The 26,917-nt window shown below is 56.4% G+C and overlaps 1 protein-coding gene and 1 long non-coding RNA gene across 2 annotated transcripts; one reads left to right on the top strand and one right to left on the bottom strand.

Annotated features, from left to right (window-relative positions):
- Positions 1-14: 14 nt before the first annotated feature.
- LOC147600059 (uncharacterized) lies at positions 15-12,478 on the bottom strand. Its single transcript, XR_015259115.1, has 6 exons — positions 12,383-12,478; positions 8,105-8,336; positions 6,976-7,107; positions 6,597-6,749; positions 4,383-4,533; positions 15-328 (listed from the first exon to the last, which is right to left on the bottom strand). It is a non-coding gene; the product is annotated as an uncharacterized LOC147600059 (long non-coding RNA).
- A 1,194-nt stretch (positions 12,479-13,672) lies between these two features.
- Positions 13,673-22,022, top strand: CHST3 (carbohydrate sulfotransferase 3). Its single transcript, XM_086752293.1, has 3 exons — positions 13,673-13,723; positions 19,328-19,566; positions 19,717-22,022. The coding sequence occupies exons 2-3, from the start codon at positions 19,430-19,432 to the stop codon at positions 20,945-20,947; spliced, it is 1,368 nt and encodes a 455-aa protein (XP_086608419.1). The 5' UTR covers positions 13,673-13,723; positions 19,328-19,429; the 3' UTR covers positions 20,948-22,022.
- The last annotated feature ends 4,895 nt before the right edge of the window (positions 22,023-26,917 follow it).

Here is a 26,917-nt window from a genome sequence, read left to right as displayed (position 1 = left end):
CTCCCTCTGCGCCGCTGCTGCGCATGTGCGGGGGGGGATGAGGGAGAGGCGCGGACACCCCCCCCTCCCCCGCGCATGCTCAGTCGGTGGCGTCTCCTCAGTCGGGCTCGAAATGGCGGCGGTGGGGGAAGCACAGCGCTCCCCTCCCCAGGCTGGGTTCGGGCTGGTGGCGTTTCCCCGGGGTGCGCAGCGGCAAGAAGGAGAGGGGCTCCGAGCCAGCTCCCGCTCACGGCTCGTTCCCTGGGGTTAGAAGGCGGAGGGGTGCTTGTTTTGCCTTCGCAGGCCCCTCCTCCCTGCTGTCACTGGGCATCTGTGTGGTCCCAAGGAACTGTAATTAAAAGCACAATTAAGACAGACAGCCTGAATTGACTTGGTGTCTCCCAGCCTCTTACTCCTGACACATCCAGCCAACTGAAACAACAAACCAACCTGGGGGAAAAAAAAAAAAAAAGGAAAAAAAAAAAAAGCTGTATTTTCCTACAGGATTAACAAATGGAACCAGCACAGCTGAGGGCCAGAGCTGGTCCCTCACCAGGACTGTGCGGAGCCGCTAGACCAGCTCCCCTCCTCTGTTAAACCCGCACTCGGGGCTTTCTGTGGCTGGAGGAAGAGTCCCAATAAGCCAGGTGCTTCTCACTCGCTTGGATATTCTCTGCAGCCTCAGCCTAACTCACAAGAACTCATCACAGCTGAAGTGCTCACCGTCCCTGAGGCTTATCCTGCCTGGTTCGTGAGGACCTTGAAGGTATTGCCCTTCATTTAAGGGCATGTGGTATTACATGTCCATTTTTCAAGGACTGGCATTAGTAACCTGTAAGGTTTACTTGCAGTTTAAAGGTTATGAGGAAGTGGATTTGTTCTGTTTCGCTTTGCCAGCCTATATACAAACAGGGTAATGCACATTTCTCCTTATGAAGATCTTCTTTAAAATTAAAAGCCAAGCTACAAAGCCATGGTGGGAGACTTGTCTTGCTCTTCTTTGCAAGACACCACAGGAGAGCTTGATGCTTACACACAGCATTTCCCCCCCGCCCCGTGCCAGTCAGCACAGCTTCATTAGGAGCCTCAGCCTCTGCTATCCCCCCTCATCAGAAGCCAGGGCTCTTAGGTAATTCCCAGACTGGAGCCAGACACACCCGCACCGAACCAAGGAGGCAGAAAGCCACCCACAACAGCAATTTTGGCCAGACTAAACAAGCAACCTTTACTCCAGTGCTAAAGCCACCTTGCCTAGGCAGGGTTCAGCATGCCTCTCTTATCTCAGAACTGCACACAAAATGTTGACGACGCACCTTGACTTTCTAACCCGCAGTCAGCTACCAGCTTAGGGACACAAAAGAAAAAAAAAAAAAAAAGCTTTGTAAAAAATATTTAAAAGGAGGGTTAAATAAGACTGTCTGGAACAGGAGAGCTATTTCAGCAGGCAGGGTGGTTTTCTTCTGGGAACTGAAGGATGGGGGTAAGAAAGGACTAGCACAGAGCTAGCGGGTACCACCCCCAATCTGTTCTCATTTCAGGCACCGAGACAGCCAGTGCTAGCCTGGGTTTCCCTGGACCTTTGCCAATTCCAGTTGATTTGGGGTCTTTTTATTTTTTCTTCTGAAGTAGAGAACATATAATATCTTTCCAGCAGCTTCCTGACAAATTGTCACCATGACATAGCTTTTCCTGGTTTAGCCATATTGCCTGGTAATTTTCTCACTTAAGAACGGGATTTAAAAAAAATAAAATTGCATCAAGAGTCCAAGCGCTGGCCATCTGCCATCGGTGACAGAGCTGTTTGCAAGAGTGGGAAACCCCAAAGGGCAGCCCAGCCCGTTGAGGCCAGGTCCAGCTCACAGATGTGAGGACCAACGGCGCGGAGACCTCGCGCTGAGGGTGTGAACTGCAGCAGTCTGCCATCTGCCTTCCACCTTCCGCTTTCGCTGAGCTTCTGCTCAGATTTGGGTTTTTTTTCTGGAAGATAAACCTCCCAGATAAGGTGTCGGATGAGGCTTCTCAGGAAGGCCTGTGGCTTGTCCGTAGTTGCAAATAGCTGAGTCACTTTGCTGTGGCTGGGAGAGAAGGGGGCCTTCTCTGCCTAAACTTTTTAGCCTAATTTTCTGGGATGAACATCCCCCGCGTAGAGAAAGTGGGTAGGAAGAGCCCGTCCTCCCACAAGCTGGAAAGCTGCGGCCAAGCGAGGGACTCTCCTGCAGCAAAACACCTGACTCACTTCGCAGGGGCTGGCGTCCAGAAGCTCTGCCTCCCCTACCAACCAGTTGGACCGGGCTGGCACCCGAGCCCAGCTGGCTCCAGAAAGCCTGATGCTCGGTTTTGTCATGCCTAGGGCACATAAATTCCTTCCACCGTCGCCTCGCCCTCCTTGAGCCCAATTCTCCGCTTTGCATAAGCGGCGCACGTGAGGCGTCTCTGTTTGGTAATCTCGGGAGGCCAGCCAGAGGCACCTGCAGGCTCTGGTTTTGCAGCCTGCTGCAGCCAGCTCTGCGGAAGAAGCGCTCTCATTGCAAAATTTAAAAAAAAAAAAATTAAAAAAAAATAAATAAAATAAATAGAAGCATTTTCTGCAGCAGCCTGGCTTTTGGACCGTTTGGCATTTCCACTCAGACTGCATCAAGCCATCAGAGAGGAAAGCAAAGCCAGCCACAAATTACAGCCTGGCAGGCTCGAGAAGAGCCTTGGACACGTTTGAAGTTTGTTCAAGCCCAAACATGAGCAGCCTCCTCATGACTCAGAAATGGTTTGGCTTGCGGGTCCCGGCTGGACGAGAGACAGGCTCCCCACCGCACGCCCCCTTCCTCGCCGCTAACAGGCTGCAGAGAAATGACTCCCACTCCGACGTACTTCTCAGAGCAGGAAGCATCAGGGCGTTTTCCAAACAGGAAGGCAATGCTGCAGGGACTGCACCCGAGGGCAGAATTGCAGCTCATCAGCACTGGGAGGGGACAAGGCAGGTGGGACAGCAGGGTGTCCCCTCTCTTTGGTACTGGTGCTGGTCAGCCCTTGTGCCGGGCTGCTCCAGCTCCCTAACACAGCAAAAACCTCCTGGCACACAGAAGCAGCTGATTCTTCACTGGATTAGTGGCCTGAGTCAGCCCAGGGTGCAGAGAGCACCATGCCGTGAGCCAGCTGGGCCGCGGGAGCGAGACGGCAGCCACCCTGCGCTTCCCCAGCCTCTCTGCTCCTCGCATCAGCACAAACAACCACACGCTCTCCCCAGCCCAGCGAGCAATACGGCTTGAGGAGCGATCCCTTCCTCTCCCCAGGCTGTTTGTCACGCGGATCCAGTTGGCTATCTGAACGCTCGTGGTGGCACGGGGTGAAAGCGGTTGGGGACCATCCCCTTTTGGCAGCCGCAGCGCAGCAGAGCTCTCCATTAACACTGGCACAGTCGCGGGCCACGCTCCTTCCCACGTTCAGCTCAGTCACAACTTCATTATAAAAAGGGGTCACATCAAGTGCACTGGATTTTCCAAGCAAAGCACAGCATAAAGCCTCCAATCACTGCAGCTAATTCTCATTTCAGTATTTCCTTTGTCAGCTGCCACAAGCTTTACATTTCAGTTACAAGCTGCATTTTGTTTCAAGGTTTCTTCAGCATTTTAGGTACTACTTACTGGGATTAGACCCCTGTTCTAAGGCTGGCCGTATCCCAGGGCAAGTGTTGCTTCAAACCAAGTAGATCAACACAAAGAGGCAGCAGCCATAAATGCTCTGCCCTCATGAACTGGGATTTCTGACCAGCACTAGCAAGACCTGAAACAACAGAGGGGACAGAAAAGCAGATGGTTCCTCCTAAATGCAGGGCAATCAACAGTGCAGCATCACCTCCTAAAGCCCGTGCTTTAAGGAATACGCACAAAGATGCAGAATCCCGTTCCTGCTCTCATTGTGTCATCTTTTCAGGGTTGTAAGCAGTAAGAAAGCAGGTACACAAACCTCTGCAATAACCTTTGAAGGAGAAACAGCTTTCTTTTTGTAAATGGAAAAGAAAATTAAGTCATATGTCTTTCTGTAAGTCCTACTTCCCTCCAAGAAAAACCCTGTTAGAAATAATAATCTAAATTACTCAGGAAGAAAATAAAGGAAAATTAATAACGGAGTTAAAAATATTTATCAGAAATCCCAGGAAAATAAAGTCTGACGAAGCAAAAGATGAGGAGGATTTTAGGATACCATTGGTTCCCACTCGTGCTACGACAGAGGAAAAGCTCCCCAGGAAGTGCAGCCCCTTTTCTTCCCTAGCTTGTCTATAAAGATTCAAAGCAGATGATTCAGGCTGCCTACTGGGAGCTGAGATCCTCTCCAGTAAGAGGAGCAGGCTTAACGCTTTCTAGGGTTTCCGCAGTAAAAGATCGGGATGAACAGAAGAGTGTCCTTACCTCGTCCTGCCCATCACTGCTCTCCCTCCCTCGGTCACGTTGTGCTCTTGCGTTGAAGCTCACCACCGTTTTCTGGAGCAGCCAGGTCTTTGCAGGCTCATCTGTCCCACAGAAGAGCCAGTTTCCAGAAGATGCTTTTAATGTATCATCTCTATCAAAAACAAAAACAAAACAAAAAAAAAAACAGATGGGGATAGTGAGTGCGTGGGTGGGGACCCCGTGTGTGCAGCGTCTCTCTTTCACTGTAATTTTTGGTGTGGAGTGGAGAAAAATCTTCCCTTCACCCGGCCCTTGGGCAGAGCAATGGTAGCGCCACATGGCTCTGTCCTCAGGGGACAGAGCTGAGCATTGCTCGGCTCTCACAGAGCAAAGTGTGATATTCCTCTTTTCCATGGGTTCACTCCAAGCTAAAAGGCAACACGTTGCCCGTCCTCATCCTCCACCTCCTCCTCCTCCTTTACCTCTCCATTACCTTTGGGCTCATCCCCACTCTCAACACAGGACCGGCAGCTCCAAAGGCCACCACCTTGCTTTGAGCACTGCAAGCCAGAAGTGGGCAAAACGTACCTGCCAAAACCAAAAAGCTTCTCCAAAATACAGGGCCGGGTTCCTTTTATTTGCTCTCTGCTTTGCAGGTTTTCAACAATTACACTTGGAAGCTCTAAGGGGCTTTTTCAGCAGATGGAAAATCTACTTTGACTTGGTTCGGCTCACACAGAAGTGATTAGGTAATCACAGGACTCTGGGAGCCATGGTTTTAAGAAAAAGCACAAAGTATTATGGGCTTTGCAGAAAAAAAAAAAAAAAAAAAAAAAAAAAAAAAAAAGAGTTGGCAGAGGACAAACAGCTACAAGGGCTCCTGTAAGGAACTAGACCGAGAAGACACCCATCCCCCAGATTTTCTTCACACAATTTCCTCCGTTGTTGAAATAGTTGCTTTCTCTTCCCTCATTATCCAAAGCAAAAGGGAAGGCACCGGAGGGAAAATAATATTTGGGGAAGAGGGTTCAAAACAGAAGAGTTTGCACTGGAAGTAAAAGCCCAAATAAGCTGCCCTCAAAAATCTGGATGAGGAAACAGGGTGTTAGCTGGTGCGTAGGGTAAGGAGTGGGAATAGATCGGGAAGATCATATGGTCTGAGATCTTAACAAGCAGACCCAGAATTCACACAGGGATCACACCGGGACTGCTGCTTGCTTGCTCGCCATGCCGTTGCAAAGTCTGCAATCTCTTTTCCAGGTCACAAACTCGGGAGGCAGCAGGCAGCACCTCTTCACATGTGACCTCGCCTCAGCTGGGCGCTCGTGGTCGAGGACGTTTAAGCCAGGCAGTGGATTTCAATGAAGTTTGCAAGGGCAGCTAACTGCTGGCCAAAACTGGCACGAGTTGGGATTAATCAAAGTCACAAGGACACAGCGGGGAAAGTGACGAGTCCAGCTACTCTGGTTTCCGCCACGAAGTCTTTCATCATCTTAGTCACCAGTGGCACACAACCCCCAGCCAGAGTCGCGAGCATCTGAATAGTTGCCCTCTTGCACAAAAGGCTAAAAACGTAGTCAGAGACTCAACTTCCCTCTTCCATTGTCCCAGCTAAATCTGGGATTTAAATGGTTGGGAGCAAGTTGCCTCCTGCAGCGTTCATCCCTTGCTTGCTCCAAGTCTGACAGAGAGAGCCCATGTCAAACTTCCTCAGCCTTGTGCCATTTCTTTGCCTTCCAGTTTCACAGAGCAAAAGCATGTTTCACATCAGGAAAAAAAAAAAAAAATCCAGCTGGATTGCAGCACGAGTAGGGCATGCAGCTACAGTTCAACACTTCTGGATTTCACAGAATTCAGCAGCACCTTTCCCTGCTAGCAACCTCCCCTTCTGCATCCTTCTCCCCATTCACCCAACAGCAGCTGGGGAAACATTTGATCATCTCCTTAAAACAGCAAACACAGGGCGAGGGAGATGTTTTATGGGTTCCATGGGCAGTGCTGTGACTAATGAAGTACTGCCAGCCTGCAGCCTGGTTTTCCGTGGCGATCACAATTTCCATTATTATCACCTAAATGTGTCTTTGAGACTGGCTCTTCACCTCTTCCCAGAAATGAACTGGTTCAATAAAGGCTTATTTTAACCCTCAAATTGTAAATAACAGACATGAGAGAAGTCAGCACCACGTACCCACGCAAGCTCAGCTACAGCCAGGAAACAGCTAGATCAAAACTCACCCTTCTGCTGAGCTTTGTTTGCCATGGTGAACACCAGAGAAGAAACAAAACCCCTCTTATCCTTCCCCAGGAAAGGGCAGAGAGGCGTGGGAGTTAGCTCTCAACCCTGGGCACTCTGATCCAGCCGGCTGCAGAACAAGAGCATGGCTGAGCCTATAGAAAAAAGAAAAACACCAGAAAAACTCTGTAAAGAGTAGCAAACATCACTCCTAGCTTAACACACCAGGTCAAGCCCACTGCTTGTGGAAGTATAGAGAGGAAAAACTGACCCAGAACACCTCAGGAGCCCAGCACCAGCCTGATAAAAATGGAGAAGAAAAAAAAAAATCCCTCCAGCTCCCTTCATCAGGCCACCCCACAGCTGCCCTTTAAAACTTACCCAACAGCTGCTTCCCCTCAGGTTGTGATTTTTTTTTTTTTTTTTTTTTTTTTGTTCAGCTGCAGCTGATCTCTCTCTCTGCTCCTTTAGTTGGACAAGGTTCAGAGCCATGTTCTGTCCTTGCTAACAGATCTGCAAATGAGAGTTAATTAACCCTGAGAGATTTGGAAAGTGTTTTTTTCCATAAAAATGAGGTTTGTCAGGTTTGAGCTGCTCCTATTTCACAGGGGGGCTTAGAAAGCAAACGGCTTTTGCTCTTATTTGGTTTTCCTGATGCTGCCTGGGGCAATCAGAAGATATGTGGAATTTATAGTGATTTCTAGCAAAAGTGTCTGGGTTTCCCCCTCATCTTTTCCTAGCTTGCTCTGAAGAGCCAGTCCAATGACAGCCTCCCTAAAACCAGGTCAAACTGTTTTCTCGCTGGACTCAAAGACATTACTTGTAGTGGTGGTTTCTCCCACAGGTGTCCACACAAAGCAGGTGATCTCCAAGGTGGACTTGGTCCTTCTTTCTCTCCGAGACCTATGGGTTTAACACCAGGAGCGTCCTGCCCTGTCTCCCACACCATCTCTTATTCCACAACATGCCCTTCAAATGAGACCCACCACGTCCAGAGCTGCTAAGGTGGAGAAGCATTTCTCATCCTTGCAGGGTGCAGCAGTGCCATTTCCGAGAGCTGGACCTTCCAGAGGTCCAGCCGCAGGGCATGGCTGACCCTATAGACATCCCAGTGAAGTCCCCTGGCTCCTGGGCAGATACTGGTTCTCTGTTCTTTATCTGCTCTGGTGCTTCTTCATTGGAAAGGCCCTTCTCTGTTTTGAGCAAGGCTTCAAAGGTCCTGGTACCCTTATTGTGTGTTAACAGCAAGGATTTGGTTATCACCGAGCCAGACAAGGTTTCCAGGCAGAGGTGTTATCTCCCTTTTGTAAACAGACCAACAAGGCTACGGCATGACTACTGGGGGATTGTCAGGAGCCGCTGTCCGCCCTTCTGCAAACAGTGGCTGAGCTCCGGGAAGAATTAAAACATCACCCCCCCCCAAAAAAAAACTGTCAGTCAAGCAAACTGGTGGCAGTCACGCGCAACAGTGAGCTCCGACCCTTCAGCCAGTGGCCAGGGAATCTCAAACCTGAAAGGTGTTTCGGAACAGGATGAACGTAATGTCTGTCCGGGCAGGGCTGAATCGGGTCTCTGGGGTCCATGGCGATGCTCAGAGTGAAAGCATATGTCTGAGCTGATGCTGGAAGGGGCTGCCCCGCTGTCTCTTGCACGCTGGCCATGCGCTTCCGCCGCTTCCCTGACCGGGGATAGACTGACCCCAAGTAGATCTGATCAGCTTGTGATCCAACTAGAAACTCGCCCTGCAAAGGAAAAGCAGGGAAAGATAAATTTTCAGGCTCAAGGTTGCTGCAAGTGACAGAAAGGAAGGGAGAGGGAACGTGTGCCAGGGACAGAAAGAGAGCACAGGACGCTCTCTTCTCTTCCCTTCCCTGCCTTAGGTGGATTTAAGCACATCATGAAATTGCAGGGCAGCAGAAAAGATGAGACACAAATAACACATCAGGGTAAGGAAATAAGCTGCATCAATAAACCTCGCTGATGAGAGCACTCAGCCTGAAGACCCTTTTCCAGCCTAAGGTTTCATCAGCGTTTGGGAACATTTTGATAAAACCACACTGTCTCACACCAACGGTTTAGCCAAGACATTAATAAGTCACCGTAGCCAGAATTTCTTTTCATACCCTTAAAACCATCCCGTGATGTTCTCGGTGAGGAGCAGAAGAGGACACCCTGCAGCGGAGAGCATCCCTGACACGCATTTGGTGTGCCTGTGTCCCCGTATTACACCACCGATGGGAGTTTTAGGAGGAGTTAGCAGCTAACCCGCCACACAGCAAAGCTAAATCTTCTAGTTTTATAGCACAGGCTTCAGAGAAACGTCCCGAGCAAAACCCAGCAGGCACCACAGCTGAATAGCTCAGCCTACAGTGGGTGCTGGGTACCCAAAAACCTGAGTCACCCCTGGGGGTTTCTTCTTCTCAATAAAAGGTGGTTCTCGCTTCCTTCTTTCGGAGGGGAGAAAATGGTACAAGTCATAGTTTTGCAGACGTTTCCTCTCCCACTGAGGCTCAGTGGGTCACTGGAGCCATTTAGCACAGTCAGCTCCTTTTCAGGGGGCATTTCTGTTCGTATGGGCACAAAGAAAAGCCAAGGATCATTCTGGGTCAGTCTCCCAGCCACAAACGTCAGGCAAAAGGAGCTTTATTTGGTCCTAGATAGAATTCCCTGCCTTCAGTGGGAGAGTGGAGTGCCGAGACGGGGAGTTACCTGCTTTTGTAGAGAGCAGGGAGACCCAGATTTCACCCCACTGGGGATGCTGCTGACCTCACTAAGATGCTGATGGCACGTTTTTCACCGCGGCGCAGTTCCGAAGCCAGTGGCACCGGTAGAAACACGCTTGCAGTCTGCGTGTGATCCCCCCCCGTCTCTTCTCATTCACCTTTTTTCTCCATGTCAGAGACTTTAAAAGCCAAACCAGAAAGCACAAGGCTTCTCACTTGGCAGAGCTGCAGCCTGGCCTTGCTGGCTGTCCCTGGGATGGGGACATGAGTGGCATTTTGTACCAGCATCATTATTTTAAGGTTTGCCAGCCTCTTTGCTTGCCGGACGGCACCCCCCTGGCTCAGCTGCTCTCATCATGTCAAAGTGAATCTTTGCCTTGCAGGTTGGGAAAGCATTCGCGATGATTAAAAATAAACTAACTTCTTTATTTCGCCCTCAGCAGTTTTAGAGAAGCAGAACTGAAAAGGGAACAGAAAACGAGGAGCAGGGTGGTTTGAAGGCCTCGCACACGTTGCATGTGAGGGCTGCAGGAGGCAGCGAGGGAAGGATGTGTGGAGGTCAGTCAAAAGCTGAGTTTCCCACCCTAATTATGTACCCTTGTTTTAAGATACCTGCTGGAGGAGGGAAAAAAAAAAGGAAAGATCGACTGAAAAATCTCTCCGAGGAGCTCAAATGATGGGATTTGCCCGCAGAGGACAGCTGGGAAAGCCAACACGAGAAAGCAGCCATCGCCACAGGTACGGGATAGAAGCTGGCCAAGCGTCAGTTCACCAAGGGCAGCAGCAACTCCTTCCTCGGGTCATCTGCTGAGCAGAAGATGGCCTGAATATCTGGGAAAGCACCGTTGCGCCGGCTGGCGAGCACAGTGCTGCTGTCGTCCTTGCCAAAACCTCAACCTGCCACCCCTGCAGCAAATAATTAGGGGGTTTTTTTTAACAGCCCTGGGCACAGATGTTGTTAGTGAGGCAGGCCTAGCCTCCAGCAAACGCTCCCGGTTTATGGATCGCCCTTTCCGTGCTGTTTGCCTCCGTCTTCTCCTTCTGCTTCATCCCAAAAAGAGAGGGGGAAGGAGGAAGCCAAAAAGCAGATGTGGGCCCAGGCCACCCTCACTGCGTGCTGCCCGGGGAGGGGACACCCCCCCCATAAAACAACTCCAAAGCCGGGGGAGCTGAGGCGGGACCCGCTCCCAGTAAGGGCTGAAGCTGGGTAAACTGGGAAGCGGTTTTGGGAGGGAACAGGGGAGGGTGCGGCGTGCGGCCGCCAGGTGGCGCCAGGAGCCCGCTCCCGGCGGCGGGCGGTGGCGACCGGTCGTGGGGAAAATGGCGGCGGGGCCCCTCGGTGTCACGAGTTGGATTTTTGGGGTTTTTTTTTTTTTTTTTTTTAATCGTCTTTTGGGTCCTGTCAGCGGCGGAGAGGGGGAAAACAGCCCCTTTGTGGTTACATGGGGAGGAGTTTTCCCTTGGGTGGGTTTGGGTGTAATGCTTGAAAGATCGTTAAAAAAAAAAATAAATTAAAAAAAAAATGAAAAAGAGCTGGAAAAGCTTCAACTGGTGGTTTTCTGCGTTCTGGTGAGGAGGCTGGGCTTGGCAGAGAGGGTGAACGCAGCCTCAGGAAGCGTATGTGGGAAGGCCATCCAAGAGGAAAAGTCTGAGGACAGGTGGAAAAACAGCACCTGGCCTTTGGGAGAAAAACGGGATTTTCACGTTGATGCCTTCCTCGTGTCAGCCCACGGCCAGCGAGTCCTTACAGCTGCCATGAGAGCACTTGGCAGCGCTTCTCTCGACAAGTTCCGGTATAGGTTACGGGTAGGCACCCAGCTGGAAAACCGGGCTCTTCTTCGGCTACGAGCGGGGCGTTGCTCGCTTTTCCCTAGCCGTAGAACTCTGGAGCTGTGGGAGAAAGAAAATCGGGGTGTTTGCGACACCCGTGTCGCAGCTGGCCTGTCGTCCCCCTGCCACACTGCTCGCCGCAGCCACAAAAGGCAGAAGGAAGGTTGCCAAGGGGTTTCCAGCTTTCCAGGGAACAAGAAATAAATCCGAAATGAGTTCCTGCTTTCTCTCCTTTCCAAGCCGCATCACGACCTTCTGGGAAATTAAATCCTGAACTGCCCAGGGGGAAGCAGGAAAGAGGAGAACTGGGTTTCCCTCGCACCGCAGCTTCCAGACTGTTTCCAGGTGCTGCGTCTCCATGTCCTGCTGCCAGATGCCACCGGACGGCACTTGAAGGGACGCGGGTACGGAATTCAGCAACATCTAATCCTCAGGCAAATTTCCAGGCAGACGCTGCCCCGCTTTAACAGAACAAAGGCCAGAGAAGGCTTTTTTAAATGCGATTTGGTCACCGCCTCATCATCAGCTCGGACCAAGGGCGGAAAATGAGTGTCAGATGCCTTTACTCCCCAAAAACTCAGAGCATCCTCGTTGCTATAGTGACACATCTCCCCGTTCCTTGCTCCTGGAGCTCAGGCGGGCGGGCTTCAGCCCAGGCTGTACCCCACGCTGCGGCTGCGTGGGGAAGGGTCTCAGCTCCTGTCATCCCCTCGGGACAACCGCCAAAGCATCCTACAAAGCGTGGATGTCCCACTCCCCACCGGCCTGTCTCTGCCCTCATCTCAAAAGTTATTGGCATATTAGGGATGTATTTTCACCAAGATCTCCTCTGCCCGCAAAAAAAATCTGAGGCAGAATTCCCTGTTTCGACTGAAATAACAAGTGAGGAGTTAAAAAACGCTTTGCTATGTTTTGAAACCCCACAAAACTCCTGCGGTGTGTGTGGCCAGCCAGACTTACCCGCTCTTTTTGACGTGATTAACCTGACAGCCTACGCAGGCCTGATCCCACCAGCCCTGATTTTGCCTCATTTAGGCCGAGTTTACGAGACGCTGCCCTTCACCCCGGCTCCATCAGTGACGCTGCGGGAGCCGGAGCCGCAAGCAGGGGCGTACCGGAGTCACCGTGCACATCCGCAGCCAGATCACGGAGTTATTGGCTGCAGGATGCCCATGACAACCCGAAAAAGCAGAAGGATGTATGGATGGATGGAGTCTACACGATAAACATCTCACCCAGGCTTTCCTGTGCTGATATTGGTATATGGACTTGTGCCACCAGCTCCACGAGCCTCCAAACAACACCGGGCAGGTCCACAGCAGCCCCTGCGGAAACAAAAAAAATATGAAATCTATGAAATATATGTCTTTACGTCTGTATCAGTACACATATGTATAGGTTTGCCCACACCCAGTTGCTGCAAGCACGGCGCTGGCACTCCACGCGTAAACACATTACCCTCGCTAATAGGAAGCCGCTAACGAGCTACGCAGGTCATCGCACACGAATGCCAAGAAAACCAGCAATTTTTTTTAATTTTTTTTTTTTTTTTTTGCCTATGCCACATGCGTAGCAGAAGAACTATGCCAGGAATGCAAAAGAGGGCTGAAACTTTTTATGGAGACTATTTTTTCAGGTCTCTCTCTGCCTACATAGCCAAATGTCTTTCAGCTCCTCGGTGTCTAACATTACAGAGCTCTGAGGAGCGGGATGGATTTCTGCACGTAAGCCAGAATAGCCCTTTCTGTACGATTTAATGCTCCAGACCCTGCGGGGACAGTGACACCCGGTGTCCCCCAAAGCTCCTGGTCTGGTCCCAGTAAGATGCTCTGACTCCCTGCCCTCCCGGGGGCACATGCCCACCGGCGTCCGACCATCGCGTGGGGCAAAGCCAACCCAACAGCTCCTGTACGGGGAGAAAAGGGAATTGGGTGCTTTGGGGAGAAAAGGGAGTTGGGTGCTTTGGGGAGAAAGGCGCTGACCCTGGGGCCGGTTTTGGCTGAGGAGAACGAGAAGGAGCCTTCCCACGCCAGCGAGGTGGACGCGGAGAAGAAGGGAGCCAGGTTCCTCAGGTGGTGGGATGGGAGAGGTTCGGAGCAGGTATAAGGAGAAACGCTTTCCCAGGAGAACAGGCTGCCTGGAGGGGTTGTGCCGGCTCCGTCCTCGGAGGTTTGCCCCTGACCACCCCGCTGTGACCCCGCTTTGGGCAGGAGGCTGGACGTGAGCCCCGCGGTGCCGGGAAGGGGACTCTCCTTGGCCAGAGTGGGTCACTTTTCCCGGGGTGTCCGTGCCCTCCCGACTCTAATCCCCCCTTTTCCCCCCCATCAGCCCCCTTCGAGCCCGGGGCGATCGCAGGGCTGGGGAACCGGTGCCTCTCGCGTTTCCAAACCCCTCTTGCTCCGGGGATCCCGAGTCCAGGCTGCGGGAGGGAGGAAGGAAGGAAGGAGGGAGGAGGGAGGGAGGGAAGAGGGGAGGGAGGGAAAAGGAGGGAGGGAGGATGACAGCGCCGTGAAGAAAAGCAGGGGACCCGCTGCCCTCCCTCCTCCCGCACGGCAGGACCAGGGCGAGCCGGCCGGGTAGGTGCAGCGGGGACCGGGACCGGTGGCGTGGGGACCGGAGCGCAAACGGGGTGGGGTGGAGGGGGGGGGGGTCCGGAGCTCAAACAGGGGGGTCCGGGAGCGATGGGCAGCGGGGAACCCCCCGGCGGGGGTCGGGCCTGAGAAAGGCGTTCAGGGGAGTTGCGGGAAGTTAGGGGATCCCCCCCCCGCGCCCCGCACCCAGCCCCACGTCGGAGCAGCGGGTGCGGGGAGGAGACCGGGGGCTCCGCGGCCGCATCCTCCCCGCCGGGGCGGCCCCGGGCCCAGCCGGTTTCCTTTGTGCTCCCTCCGGCCTCGGCCGCTCCTTTGTCTCCGTGCGGGGCCCCCCGCCGCCCCCCTCCCGCAGCCGATGCCTCTCCGCCGGCCGGGCAACCGGATGGCAGCCCCCTGCCCTGGGAGAGAGAAAAAGTCCTCTCGGCACAGAGCAGCCCTCCCGGTTGCTTTGCCGCTCTCTGGGTTGCTTTCTTTGGGGAAAAAAAAAAAAAAAAAAGAGCGAAAAAACACACCCCAAAAAATAATAAATGAAATAAGGGCGAGCTCACCAGCGGCGACGCTGAGCTTCCGTGCGGAGCGAAGCGCGTCTGGGTCGAGAAAAGGAGACTTTCTCACAGCCATCCCGGCGTTGCATCATCCGGAATGTCAGCCCCTACGCTGGAAAGTTGTCCTCACCCTTGTCCCTCTCGCCCCGGGGCAGCTGGGACGCTCTGCCCCTTGGCCGGCTCCCGGCCACCAGAAGGCTCGGGCCACCAGCCCTCCTGCTGGAGCTGGGCCACCACCAGCACCCCAGGCACCCATACTGGCTGGCATGGGGTCACCATGGCGGGGAATGGGCAAAATCCCCGCTCGCTGCCTGCGGGGATTCTGACAGCCGATCCCGGCTGCGTTTTGGGGAGCTGCCTGCACCCCGGCACCTTTGGGACCATGGGACCCAAACCTGGCTCCCGTCCCCGGGAGGAAAGCATCTCCTGTAGCACAGTCGGTCGTTGACGACACCGTGCCAGGACAGGGATTTAACTCTGCGATTTTCCCACGTCTGCCTGCTCGCTTCGGGGTAAGACTCGTTTTTCACCCCCCTGCGCTGCCAGGACCTGGGCACAGGCTGCATTTTCCCCAAGGGCAGCCAAAATTCACAATTCCCCCAGCAAACATCTCTCACCCTTGTCTCGGGGTGAAAGGGGAGCAGAGCGGGGCACAGAGGGAGCGGTGTCCCTGCTTTTTGGGGTGGGTTTGGTGGAAGAGCTTCCAGGCTAGTGGGAAACGTCGGGGAGAAGGAGCTCGGGGCGGTGGGAGGGACCGCGGGCTCGGCGCCCCAGAGAAAGGGCTCATTGAAGCAGGGACGGGCATTTGCGGTTCCCAGCGCGGCCGAGGGGCCGCGGCACGCACAGCGGCCGGCATTGTGCTGTCGGCGCCGAGCGGTCCTCTCGCCTGTCCAGGTGGTCTCCTCTCCGGACCCCCTTTGCTGGCAGGTTGGCACGTTCGGTCGCCCGCCTTTGCTGCAGGCGATGCCACCAAACCCACCCCGCCGTGGTTTCTAGCGAGTTGGTTTCAAGGTTGTGGGCTTGTTAGCCAACTCCACTGGTCCCCGCTGGCTCCGGGTCGGATTAAAATGGGACAACGCGGCCAGGTGCTCCCACAGATGCGCGGTTTTACCCCCACGTGCCCGGCACCGGTATCTCTGAAAGTGCCGTCGTGATTGCCGGGGTGGCTTCGCCCGGGGTGGCCGGTTAAGAGGAGAGCAGAGGACCAAGCCAAGGCGGGTTGAAGGACCGAGGGGCAGAGCCAGGAAGGGAATGAGGGGAGGAGAAACAAGCTCAGCTCTCGCCTTGACCTGAGGGATCCAACACGTGGAGGAGCAAACCCCTGCCCGCGTCCCCGCTGCCACCAGCACCCTGTCCCTGCCCGAGCCAGAAGGACTTTACATTCCCAACTTTCCCCTCCCATGGGGAGTTTCCAGGCTTCAACTTGACAAGGCAACTCCATAAACATCCTTAGAGGTGACTTTTTTTTTCCCCAACTTCGCCTTTTTAGCTTGAATACACATATTTTTAAGAAAAAAAATACCTGCCCAGGCAGCATCCTTAGCCGCGCCAGAGGGCAAACCAAAGCAGTACCGCGCTTGTGCCATGCCTTGGAGAGGAGCCAGGGGCAGGACGAAAATCCCTGGGAGATGAAAGCAAAGAGGGAAGCAGCGGTGGCACGTTTCCCAAGGCCAGCCCCGGGAGGAAGTCGGGAGCGGAAACGGTTGATAGAGTAAATACAGAGGGAGCTCAGGGTGGGAGGTGGTTTTTTGTTTTTTTTTTTTTTTTTTTTTTTTTTACACAGGTTGCAGACAAAGAGCAGCGGGGAGAGCAGATAAGCCAGTGTGCCTTATCTCTTTGTTGTTCCGCCCTTGGTTTTCGCTGGCTTGCGCTGCCGCTGTTAATCTGATGAAGGGAAGCATCTCGGAGGGAATTACGCGGAGAGGGCAGCAAGCTCAGGCTTCCTTTTCCCAGGAGCCGGGCAGGGATGGACAGAGATAGAGGGCTGGACGGACAGAGAGACGTTGGGCAGGGAGGGAGCTCAAAAGTAGGTGCTTCACCACCGCTCCGCGTTCGGGAGCTCGGTTGTTGCCTGTTGAGTCACCGAAGGAAAATATGACTTCATCCAGTCGCACCTCCAGCTGGCTTCCACCGCCAGCCCGCAGGCGTTTTTCCTTTCCTGGATCCCACCCCGTAGGTGTTCGGAGCAGCCGGAGGAGGGGGGAATGAGAGCCCCAAGGCTTTGTGAAAGACCCTCCCTTTCCCGGCTCTCTGTCTGCAGAGGCCAAAAAACCCCGCTCCTCTCTGCGAAGCGCCCAGCAGAAGAGTGGTGAGGGCATCCCGTCCCTCCTCCCTCTCACCCCGGGGCCTCGCCGTGCTCGCCCTGCAGCTACGCTGCCCCTTTGCTTGTTTTGACTCAGCCTTTTTTCATCTCCACAATGGGAATTGTACCCATCCCCGCTGAAACCAAACGCATTTCCAGCCTGAGGGATGGGAAAAGGCAGGGAGCAGCACTGGCGGAGTTCCCCTGCGCTGCATGCGCCGCTTTCCGGGGCATCTCAGCGCGATGTGCGTGGAAATTATTCCGCCTTGCTTTCAGATGTGCCGAGTAAGAGGAGAGCGTTGGCTGGCCGCTGCCGGAGATGATGCCTGTCCGTCTGTCGGGCACGCATCCCCTGGGATAGCGGCATCTCGTCGGCAATCCTCGCACCTCCCAGCCCGGCGGAGCTCCACTGAGCGGCCGGAGGGGAGCGCGCGGGGCGCACAGAGCCCCTCTGTTCCCGCTCACAAAGGGATGCTTGTGGCTTGCTCGCCGCCCCGGCCGGGCTGCGCCTCGCGGGCTCCGGCGAGGAAGAGCTTTAGGATGCTGAGCAGCCCCAGCCAGCTGCGCCGGGTCACCCCGTGGGTGTCCCCTGGCCCCACGGCTCAGCCCCGCGAGGGTCCCCGCGCCCATCACCGCCGCCCTGCGCGTCCCGGGCAGGACATTTGCAGCCGTTGTTTATTTAAAGAATTACGTCCGCCCCAGGCCTGTGAATCGGGGTTTTTGCCAGCGCCTCTGGGAGTTGGCTCTCTATGTCATCCCTGTGAATAATTCCCGGTCTGCGCATCATTTGTGGTCTGGGGACATTAGAGGTGGAAAACTCCAGGTTGGATTTGCCGTGGGACTTTGTCTGAGCAGGCGGTTGCATGCCATCCACCTCTGCGTCCACCCTCCGGCCAGCGAGGGGACGGTCCCCCACACCAGGGAGGCGAGGGCGGCGATGCAGAGCGCTGCCGCCGCTCCCCAAAGATGCCGCAAACCCCGAAGTCCTTTGCACCCCAAAGCCGGCGGCTCTGCCGGGTGTCTCTCAACACGGCCGTGCGCCGAGGGCTTTGTGTATTTTATTTCTTCTCCCAGTTGCTCAAAGACTCCGACAAGTCCTGTCATTGCAGGGGCGCCGAGGAGGGGGGACTCAGGGGCTGGTGTGGCGAAAGGCACCTGCCCCAGCTGGTCCCCGAGGAGCGGCGTGCTGACAAACTGAAATAACAGGGCTCTTGAATGCATACGTGTGGGGAGGGGGAATGTCGGGGGGCTCGGGAGCCGCTGGGGCTCTCCGAGATCCCTGCATCCCACCCAAGCACCGGCTTCCTGGTGTCTCTTCGTAGCAGCTTTCGCTGGGAAGGAGACGGCCGAAAGCCAAGCCCTGGGAGCTGACTGGTTTGCTCAAGCCGGGAAACTCCCGGTCTTCCCGCAGAGAGGGCTGGGGACCGGGCGAGCTGGGATGCTGCCCTGGCCACGGGACACGTCCCTCTCCTCCTGCCCGTGCTCCCGAGGCTGTCCCCCTTCCCAGCGAGGAGGGGCACACAGCGAGCAACACGAAAAAAAATGCACATTTTGGCCCCAGATGGCGTAGAGGAGGTTTGGGCGTGACGCAACGCCTGGCAGGGCTTCCCCGCTCCACACCCTGCCCAGGGCCCGCGGCTTGGCTGGGGCAGCTCCCCTCCGCCAAACCCCGGGGGCTCCCCCCCTTCACCCCTGAAAGCGGAGGCGGGACAGGCTGCCGGGGTCACGCTGGCAGGAGCCAAACCAAACCTAAATAGATTTTCCCTGAGTCACCGAAAGTCTGGCCAAGAAAGCGGGACGAGCAAACAGCATCACCCACGCGGCCGGCCGGACGCGCGAACCGGCGGCCAGGTCGCAGGCGCCAGCAAGCCCTGCTCGTGTAAATTGGCACGCGCAAACGGGGACCTACCCCGGGGTCCCGAACAGCAGCTTTGGCCCCTAAAATCTCCACCACGTCCCATTTGGGGTGTGGGTTTGGTGCAACTCAGAGCGGCTACCACCATCACCCCGATTTCGTCGGCGCTGGGAGGAGGAGGAGGGTGGCGAGCCGAGTCTTTTCTGCTGGGGGAGGAAGCTGAGTCTCGCAGTGGGTTTTGCGTCCTGCACCGTCATTTGGGATCTTTTTCTTTTTGGAAAAAGCCCCCAGGAGAGTTTTACGCCCCGAGCGGGACTGGTGGCAGCAGCAGCGTTTTCCGGCCCGCCGTCGTTCCTGGAAACCCTCTGGGTTTCATTTTCGTGGCTGAACGGCCGTGGCTGCCGCCGTGCCGCAGGAAGGCGGAAGCCCCGCGGCCTCACGCCGGGGCCCTGCGATGGAGCCTGCAGCCCTCCCCAAAAGCAGCTCTTTCCAGAGGCCGAGAGCCAGGATGCTCCATGGTTCGGGATGAGGAGCTGCTCTCACACCCGGGGGGCCCTCGCTGCCAGCAGCAGGTTTTTGGCCAACGAGGAGCAGGCAGCTGTTGGGACGGCGGGGATTGGGTTTCTGGGCTGGCAGGGGCGGCCGGCAGAGGCACGGGAAGGGGTCCCGTTGGGCAGATGTATTTTGGGAAGGAGGGGGAGCAGCCGACGGGGGCTTCGGGCAGCTGCTGCTGACGGGTGGGATGGAGGGAGGAGTTCCTCGCATTTTACTGCTCTTGTCGAGATCCTGTTGGCCCTCCCTTGTGGGAAGGGTCAGCTTCTGACCCCTGACCGCTCTCCCTGGCCCACAGCGAGCTGCCACCGCGCTGACCCTCCTTCTCCCCACAGGCAGGTCCGCCCCGGGTAGGGCCGGCGGGGCAGAGGATGCCGGGCGGCTAGCCCAGAAAACCTCCCCGGCGGGCGGGGGGGGGACCCGCGTGCATCCTCTCCATGGAGATCCGACGCGCTTTGCCCCAGGATTTCCGGGAGCTGCTGCACTGCCTGAAGATGAGGAGCAAGTACGCCGTCCTGCTGGTCTTCGTCGTCGGCCTCGTCATCATCGAGAAGGAGAACAACTTCATCTCCAGGTAGGGAGCGGGCTCCTAAGCCACCTCGTGTTTTTAATCCTTTCTCTCCCCTACATCCCACGCTCCTGTGCGGTGGAAGTCCCCCAAAACCTCCCGCCGGGACACGGGGTGGTCCTGCTCCCCTCCAGGCTGGGCTGCATCTCCCCGCAGGGTGTCGGACAAGCTGAAGCAGTCCCCACAAGCGCTGGCGGAGGCCAACGGCACGGAGGCCAGCCCGGCGCCGGCCGAGAACGGCTCGCTGGCCTCGCTGCGAGAGCTGGACGCCGCCTTCTCACAGCTGAGGTCCCACCTGCGCAACGTCACCCTGCAGCTGGGGGGCGAAGAGGACCCCGGGCCGCGACGGCACGTCCTGCTGATGGCCACCACCCGCACCGGCTCCTCCTTCGTGGGGGAGTTCTTCAACCAGCAAGGCAGCATCTTCTACCTCTTCGAGCCCCTCTGGCACATCGAGAGGACGGTGACCTTCGAACCAGGGGGAGCCAACGCGGTGGGCTCAGCCTTGGTCTACCGAGACGTCCTCAAGCAGCTCCTCCTCTGTGACCTCTACATCTTGGAGAGCTTCATCTCGCCGGCGCCCGAGGGCCACCTGACTCCCTTCATGTTTCGGCGGGGCTCGAGCCGCTCGCTCTGCGAGGAGCCCGTCTGCACGCCCAGCGCCAAGAAGGTCTTCGAGAAGTACCACTGCAAGAACCGCCGCTGCGGCCCCCTCAACATCACCCTGGCCGCCGAGGCGTGCCGGCGCAAGCAGCACGTGGCCCTGAAGACGGTGCGCATCCGGCAGCTGGAATTCCTGCAGCCGCTGGTGGAGGACCCTCGGCTGGACGTGCGCATCATCCAGCTGGTGCGGGACCCCCGGGCCGTCCTGGCCTCCCGCATCGTGGCCTTCTCCGGCAAGTACGAGACCTGGAAGAAGTGGGCGTCTGAAGGGGAGGCTCCCCTCCGCGAGGAGGAGGTGCAGCGGCTGCGGGGGAACTGCGAGAGCATCCGTCTGTCAGCCGAGCTGGGGCTGCGGCGGCCGGGCTGGCTGCGGGGCCGTTACATGCTGGTCCGCTACGAGGACGTGGCGCGGGCACCCTTGCAGAAGGCGGAGGAGATGTACCGCTTCGCCGGGCTCCCCCTCACCCCTCAGGTGGAGGAGTGGATCGGCAAAAACACACAGGCGCCCCGCGACGGCAGCGGCGTCTATTCCACCCGCAAAAACTCCTCCGAGCAGTTCGAGAAGTGGCGGTTCAGCATCCCCTTCAAGCTGGCGCAGGTGGTGCAGGACGCCTGCGCCCCGGCCATGCGCCTCTTCGGCTACAAGCTGGCCAGCAGCCCCGCCGCGCTGGCTAACCGCTCCTTCAGCCTGCTGGAGGAGGCACAGCCCTCCTGGGTCACGTAAAGGCGGCGGTGGGGAAAAAAAAAAAAAAAAAAAAAGGGGTTGCGGCAGTGCTCCCAGTCGGCCTGGAGGAGACTCGGGGTCCCCTGCTCCTGGAGATGCTCCTCGCTGCTGCCGGGTGGAAAGCGGCAGCCCCAGGAACCGGAGCATCCTGGCAGAGCCAACCCCGGGGTCCCGCAGAGCGCGAATTACACCATTTCTCCAAGAACGGGGAAATGGCAAGGGTGAGGGGCAGCGGGGAAAAGCAGGGGGTTCGGCATCAGGGCCGCCTCCCCAGCTCGGGGGCTGCGCTGAGGAAGAGGAGGGTGAGGACGAGCGGAGGGCGCTGGGACCAAGCACCTCCACGTTGCCGCATCCCCCGGCTAGGACGAGGCAAGAACGAGACCCTCGTGGTGCTAACAAGGACCTGGACCCCAGAGGCCTTACTGGTTTAGTGCCTTCATACACCAGCACAGACTGGGAGCTGCCCCAGAGGCGCGCTGGGGCAGGAGTCACCCGCGGAGCCCCGGCTGGCACTTGGGCTGCAATGAAATGAGGTGACTTTGTGGTCTGGTGCTCTTCAGAGTTTGTTTTAGGGGTTCGGGGTTTGTTTGGTTTTTTTTTTTTTTTCCCTTTTTTTCCTGTATATTTGCATACCAGCATCGCCAGGTGAATTTATTTATTTATTATGTGAAAAAGAGGGGGAGGCGGGTCGAGAAGCTAAGCCCAAAAATTCAGAGCAGCACGACGACATATGGCAAAGAAACAGAGAGACACCCAGAGCCGAGGCGGCGGAGGTCAAATTTTGGCCAGAGACCACCAGGTGCCCTGCCGCACAATCCCGGGAAAGACCCCGGGGACCGACGAGCTACACACCCACCCACCCCCCCCGCCCCCCAAAACCCCCGGCGGGAGTGACCACCAACCTCGGCGCCTGCTGGAAGACGGTCAGACTTATTTAATTAAAAACAAAACAAAAAAAAAAAATACAACAGCACGGAGTCCAAAGCATCTCCCGTCTCCGTGGTATCCATGTGCGTCCCCTTGGCCGGCAGCACCGGTGGGTGACCGGTACCCGGTCGAGGCAGCGGGAGTTTCAGGGTGCTGAGCAGCCCCCCCCCTCCAGTTCCCATTTCATGAATTAAAATGCCTATTTTTAGCCCGCTTCGCAGCGCATCCTTTTACTCCCCACGTATTTTGGGTTACAGCAGCCACCCGAGAGAGAAGCCAGGCATTTCGGTTGCCCCCCACCTAAGCCCCACGTCGCTTCTCCCCAGCCAAAGCTGTCAGCTGAAAGCAAAAATAAATAAAAGTAAAATCAGGCAGCGGCTGGCCGCAGCTGGGCCGCGTTTCTGCCGGCGGACGGAGGCCGGGAGGAACGCGCCAGGGCTCTGTCGGCGAGCGGCAGCCGGGGCGAGCTCACAAAAGCCGCGTTTTTGACCCAAGAGGGAGAACAGAGGCAGCATTGAGGAGCGCGGGGCTGGCCGGCGGGGAGCAGCCACGTCGGAGCCCTGGGCGGCCGCTCGCCCGCGCCGGATGGGGAGGTTTTCCAAGCGCGGCCGCCTCGCTCACCGGGGAGCATCTGGCCTCAAGGTGTGAATTCAGGGTGCTTGACGCCGGCCGGCTAGGGAGAGGCTGCGAAAAAATGGGGTTTTCTTTGCAGCGTGGGCGATACCCTCATCGCTTGCAGGCGACCAGAGCCATCGCCCCCCTCCCCGTCTCGCACGCAGCTCCCGGCGTCGCAAGCGGCTCTGGGTTTGCCGAGTGAATCGGGTTTTGTCTGGAGGCTTCCCGCCGGGAAAGCGGCGGGGTCGCCGAGGTCGGCTGGATACCCCGCAGCTGCGCGCTGGGAAAAACTCGCGGAGCTCAGGCAGCACAAAGAGGGAACACAGGCGGACGCAGGGCAACGTTTACAGGGAAAAGCACCCATTCGGTTGGCTTTGGCAAAGCCAACAAAGCTTTAATTAATTGTTGCTCTGTGAAACAGCACGAGGGCTAAGTAGCTGCTCAGCTGCCGGAGCCGGGAAGAGGACATCCAAAGGGTGCCCACCATCCCCTTTCCCATCCCACCACGCACCGAGGAGCTCAGGGCTTGGGCAAAGCAAGGTCTAGGGGGAAAGACAGGCAAATAAAGGGAAATACAAAGCGAGGGAAGAGGGAATTGGGCTGAGCCAAGAGGCCAGAGGGGACCAGCAACAACCATCCATTCTCACCTGCGCGGCCTCAGCCCCGGCTGGCTCCAGCCCGTCGTTTCTAGCTGCGCAAGAACATTTCTTCCTGGACACCCTCCAGCTTCCTGTCAAAAATGTCACCGGGAAGAAAGAAAACACAGCCCCAACCCACACCGACTTCCGCAGGGACTAATTGCTCCCATTAAACCCGCGTAGCCGTGACAGCCACGCGGTGCCAGACGCATCGGGAAGCCACCAGGAACACGCGGCTCCTTTCGGGACAGCAGCCGAATTCTCTCCGTGCCAATGGGGGGGGGGGTTAGTCCTGGCCCTGCCCTGGCCACTGCCAGGCCTTGCCCTGGTCATTCCCTAGAGGAGGAAGGGCATGGATTTGGGAGAAAAGGCGTGGATTGGGAAAGCCACAGCAGGAGCAAAAAAGTACCTGTATTCAGCCAGACCACGCAGGAAGCCCATGGTGGGGACCACGACAGATGCATCTTCACCACTCCTCCATCCATAGCAATGACAAAAAAAACCCTCCAGGGATTCAAGCTTTCAGAAACAAAACAGCTCCAGAAAGGATCAAGTTTGCCTTAAAGCAAGCAAGCAAATAAAAAACCCCCCACAAACTCCCAAACCCAGGCTGCTCCCACCCCTTCTATAACCTGCCCTGCCCAGGTCAGTGCCCGCAGCTGTGCTGCCTCCAGGCACAGCCCCCTGCAGCTGTGTTTTGGGGGAAATTAGGGCACGTGGTGGTGGTGCTTGCTGTCACCAGAGATGTTTTCTGCAAGTAGCCCAGAGCAGCGAGGGGACGCGTGTCCTGCGGGACAGGGCTGCCGGCCGCCGGCTGCTTCTCCTCCCCGGGGTTATTGCAGGTGACGTGAGATGATGTAGCACCAGAGTTTTAATAAATTACGTATGCGCTCTTCCCCTCTAAATGGGATCTTTTTGGTTGATGCTTCCCTCCGACGGGCTGATCCAGACTTGACTTTGGCTGCTGTGCTGGCGCGGCTGAGCTCGCTGTGGAGAAGGCAGCTCTTGCTTGGGTCAGAAGATGCCCACCAAGCACGAGAGCAGCCGAGGCGGGGGGGGGGTCTCTGAAACGCCACCTTAGATGCCGTGCAGTTTAATGCCTGGCCCAGGTGGCAAACTGCTCCCAGCAGCTGGCACGGTGGATGTCCGCCGGGCCATGAAGCCAAGTGGCCGGGCTGGTCCACAGAAATTAATAAAAAAGGCCCTTTTTTCCAGCTCAGGAGTCACGGCTGCTCTGCCGGCTGTCCTGACCCCCCCATCCCCTTCTCCTCACTTGCTCCAGCTCCATTTAATGGGATCGAACGAGCTAATCCCCCGTGCCCCCTCGCAGCACAGTCGGATGGGATTTCTGCGCCGGGGCTGGAGGGAAACCCATCGCCCAAGCGATCGCGTGCCCTCACCCAGCTTCTGCTGGAGGCTGGATGCGCCCTTGCCCTTCGCTCCGTTGCGGAGCTCGGCGTGGTTCCCGCAGGGAGCTGCTGCGCGGCTGGCGACGGCTCCACCATCCGAATGGGGGACCCGCGGGGCCGGCGAGGGACGAGGGGCTGCAGCACACGCAGACATTCCAGCGTTAAATGACAGCCTTGTTTTTTGTTGTGTTTTTTTAAGAGACTGCGCGCCTGACCAGACCGCATTTCTTGGTCCGCATCCCATATTTATCCTGTAATTACACCTTTGGACAAAGGCTGCCTGTCTGTGAGACGGATTTTTTTTTAAGGACACAGTTGTATTATACGCTGTGCTTTCACTGTAATGAACTCTTGAGGGCCAGGAGGGGAGAGAACTCCTCACAATTTGGGGGTGAAAGCTGTTCTTTCTCAAAACCTGCCCCAAGAGCGAAGGAGCTCGCCCAAGTCGCCTCCCTTCCTTTTCTTGAGGAAAACCCAACCGCTGAGATCCTTTCGCCTTCTCCACCACCCTTCGCAACCCTTATAACCAGCCGGCGAAGCTGGATAAAGCTGCTGAAGGCCCCCTTTGCACCTGTCGGGACCACAGCACGGCGAGGGATGAATTCCCGCAAACCAGCGTCTTCCTTACAGCTGAATCGCGGAGACCATTGCATTTCACCTTCAGGGTTCTTCTGAAGCCCTTTTCTGGGTTGGGACCCAGACTTCTCAAGCTGATGTCACTGAGAAACTGGAAATGAAACATGGGATTTGTTGGGGAGAGAATAAATAAAATGGGACCGTGTTGATTTTTGCTAAAAGTAAATTTTATTTAGAAGGTATAAAATAGCCAGCGTTGATGTTTAAAAGCAGCCAGGAACTGGTCTGAATTGGTTTTTCCAGGCAGTTCCTTGCCCTGGACTGACCCGGCTCCACTTTGGCTGGAGCAGAGATCCCCGAGCAGCGCGGGGGCGACCGGATCACCCGGGCACAACGGAGAGCACAGAGGCAGGCGCCAAGGACGGGCGACACGGTTTGTATAGCGGAGAGCAACCCCTCGCCTCGCCCCTGGAAGACACAAAAATACGGAGCGTACGGCCCGCGGGGCAGGTGGGATGAAAAGTGGGAAGCCCAGAGGAAGCCAGGGCAGGCCGACCGCTGCCCCCAGCCTGCCCAGCTGCTTCTGCTGTACCCAGCAGAAGACAAAACCTTCTCTGAAGCTGACCAGCTCTTCCTGCAGCCGTCTGTTTGCAGCCGGCCAGAGAAATATCATCAAAACAACGTGTTTGCCAGTGCTGAGCGCGCACCTGCACGCAGAAGGCTCCCTCTGACCACAGGTCTGAGCATTCGGAGTTTCCTCCTGTTTGCCTGGGGTTGGGCGCGAGGTTTTTCACAAAGGCTCCTTTTACCTTCTCCTGTTTGCTTTGGGCGCTAATTTTGCCCAAAGCAAGACTTTATCTTGCTCATTGGTGCATCTCCAACTCGCTGACCCAGATGTTTTTTTTTTACCCTTTTTTTTTTTTTTTTTTGAAAGAAGGAGAATCAAACCCGCTGCTGGCGATGCCCGGGAAGCTTCGCCTTTGTCTTGGAGGCAGGATGAAGGCATTTGCCTTGGAAGCAGCAGAGTTAGGGCAGGAACAAGGTCTTTTTGTTTGTGGCTCCCTGCGACGGAGGGGAGGGTGTCCGGCACCCCACGCTGGACTTGGACACTCGTGTCCCATGTCCCCACGGCCGAGCCGGCTGCACCCTCTGGTGGCAACCCTGAGTCCAGGCCTGGCTTTTCCTGGAAAAAAAAAAAAAAAAAAGATGCGAATTCCTTCATCCGTCTCCCACCTGCGAGGCTGAGGGGAGTTTTGCTCGGGACCCTACTAGGAAGGGGCTTTGGCACCGGAGAGGGAGCCTCCAAACCAGCATGGGAAGGGGAGCGCGGGGGCCGCTCTGCCAGCTCACACCACCGCAGCCTGCGCAGCAGCTATATTTATCCGCCCGGCCAGCAGCTATATTTATCTGGAATGCCACAGGAGCCAAAAGTCTTCGGGGTAATATCCGTGCTGCGGAAGAAGGTGATCTGGATGTCCTTTCCGCTGTAAACCTTCTCTGCTCCCCTTCTCCAGGTGCCTTCGCTACCTCCTCAGCCTTTCCCTGCTCCTCCTTGCACCCCACTGTCTCCACCATGGTGATGCTGGGCTCACCTTCCCTCCATCCCTCTCGCACAGCCTCTTTCCCACTCGGAGCAGAAATGTCTTCGTTTCTCTCTGGAAGAGAGCTGTTCCTCTCGGTGAGGGGAGCGGGCCATCCTCTGGCTGCGTTACTCACCCAGCCCGCGGCCTCGGCCATTTTGTGGGTTTCCCAACGAGTCCCTCCAAGCCGCAGCCGCTGAGGGCTGCGAAACATGAAGGGCAGGA

Source organism: Chlamydotis macqueenii, chromosome 7 (assembly GCF_036417535.1).
Source record: "Chlamydotis macqueenii isolate bChlMac1 chromosome 7, bChlMac1.mat, whole genome shotgun sequence".
NCBI classification, from domain to species: Eukaryota; Metazoa; Chordata; class Aves; order Otidiformes; family Otididae; genus Chlamydotis; species Chlamydotis macqueenii.
Note: the sequence above shows the minus strand (reverse complement) of the source record. Positions and strands in the feature narration are given on the sequence as shown.

What these genes read in the sequence shown, in the direction of transcription:
- CHST3 (XM_086752293.1), top strand. Translation starts at nt 19,430, where the DNA reads ATGGAGATCCGACGCGCTTTGCCCCAGGATTTCCGGGAGCTGCTGCAC. An exon ending in GAGAACAACTTCATCTCCAG is followed by an intron (nt 19,567 to 19,716) that starts GTAGGGAGCGGG and finishes ATCTCCCCGCAG; the next exon opens with GGTGTCGGACAAGCTGAAGC.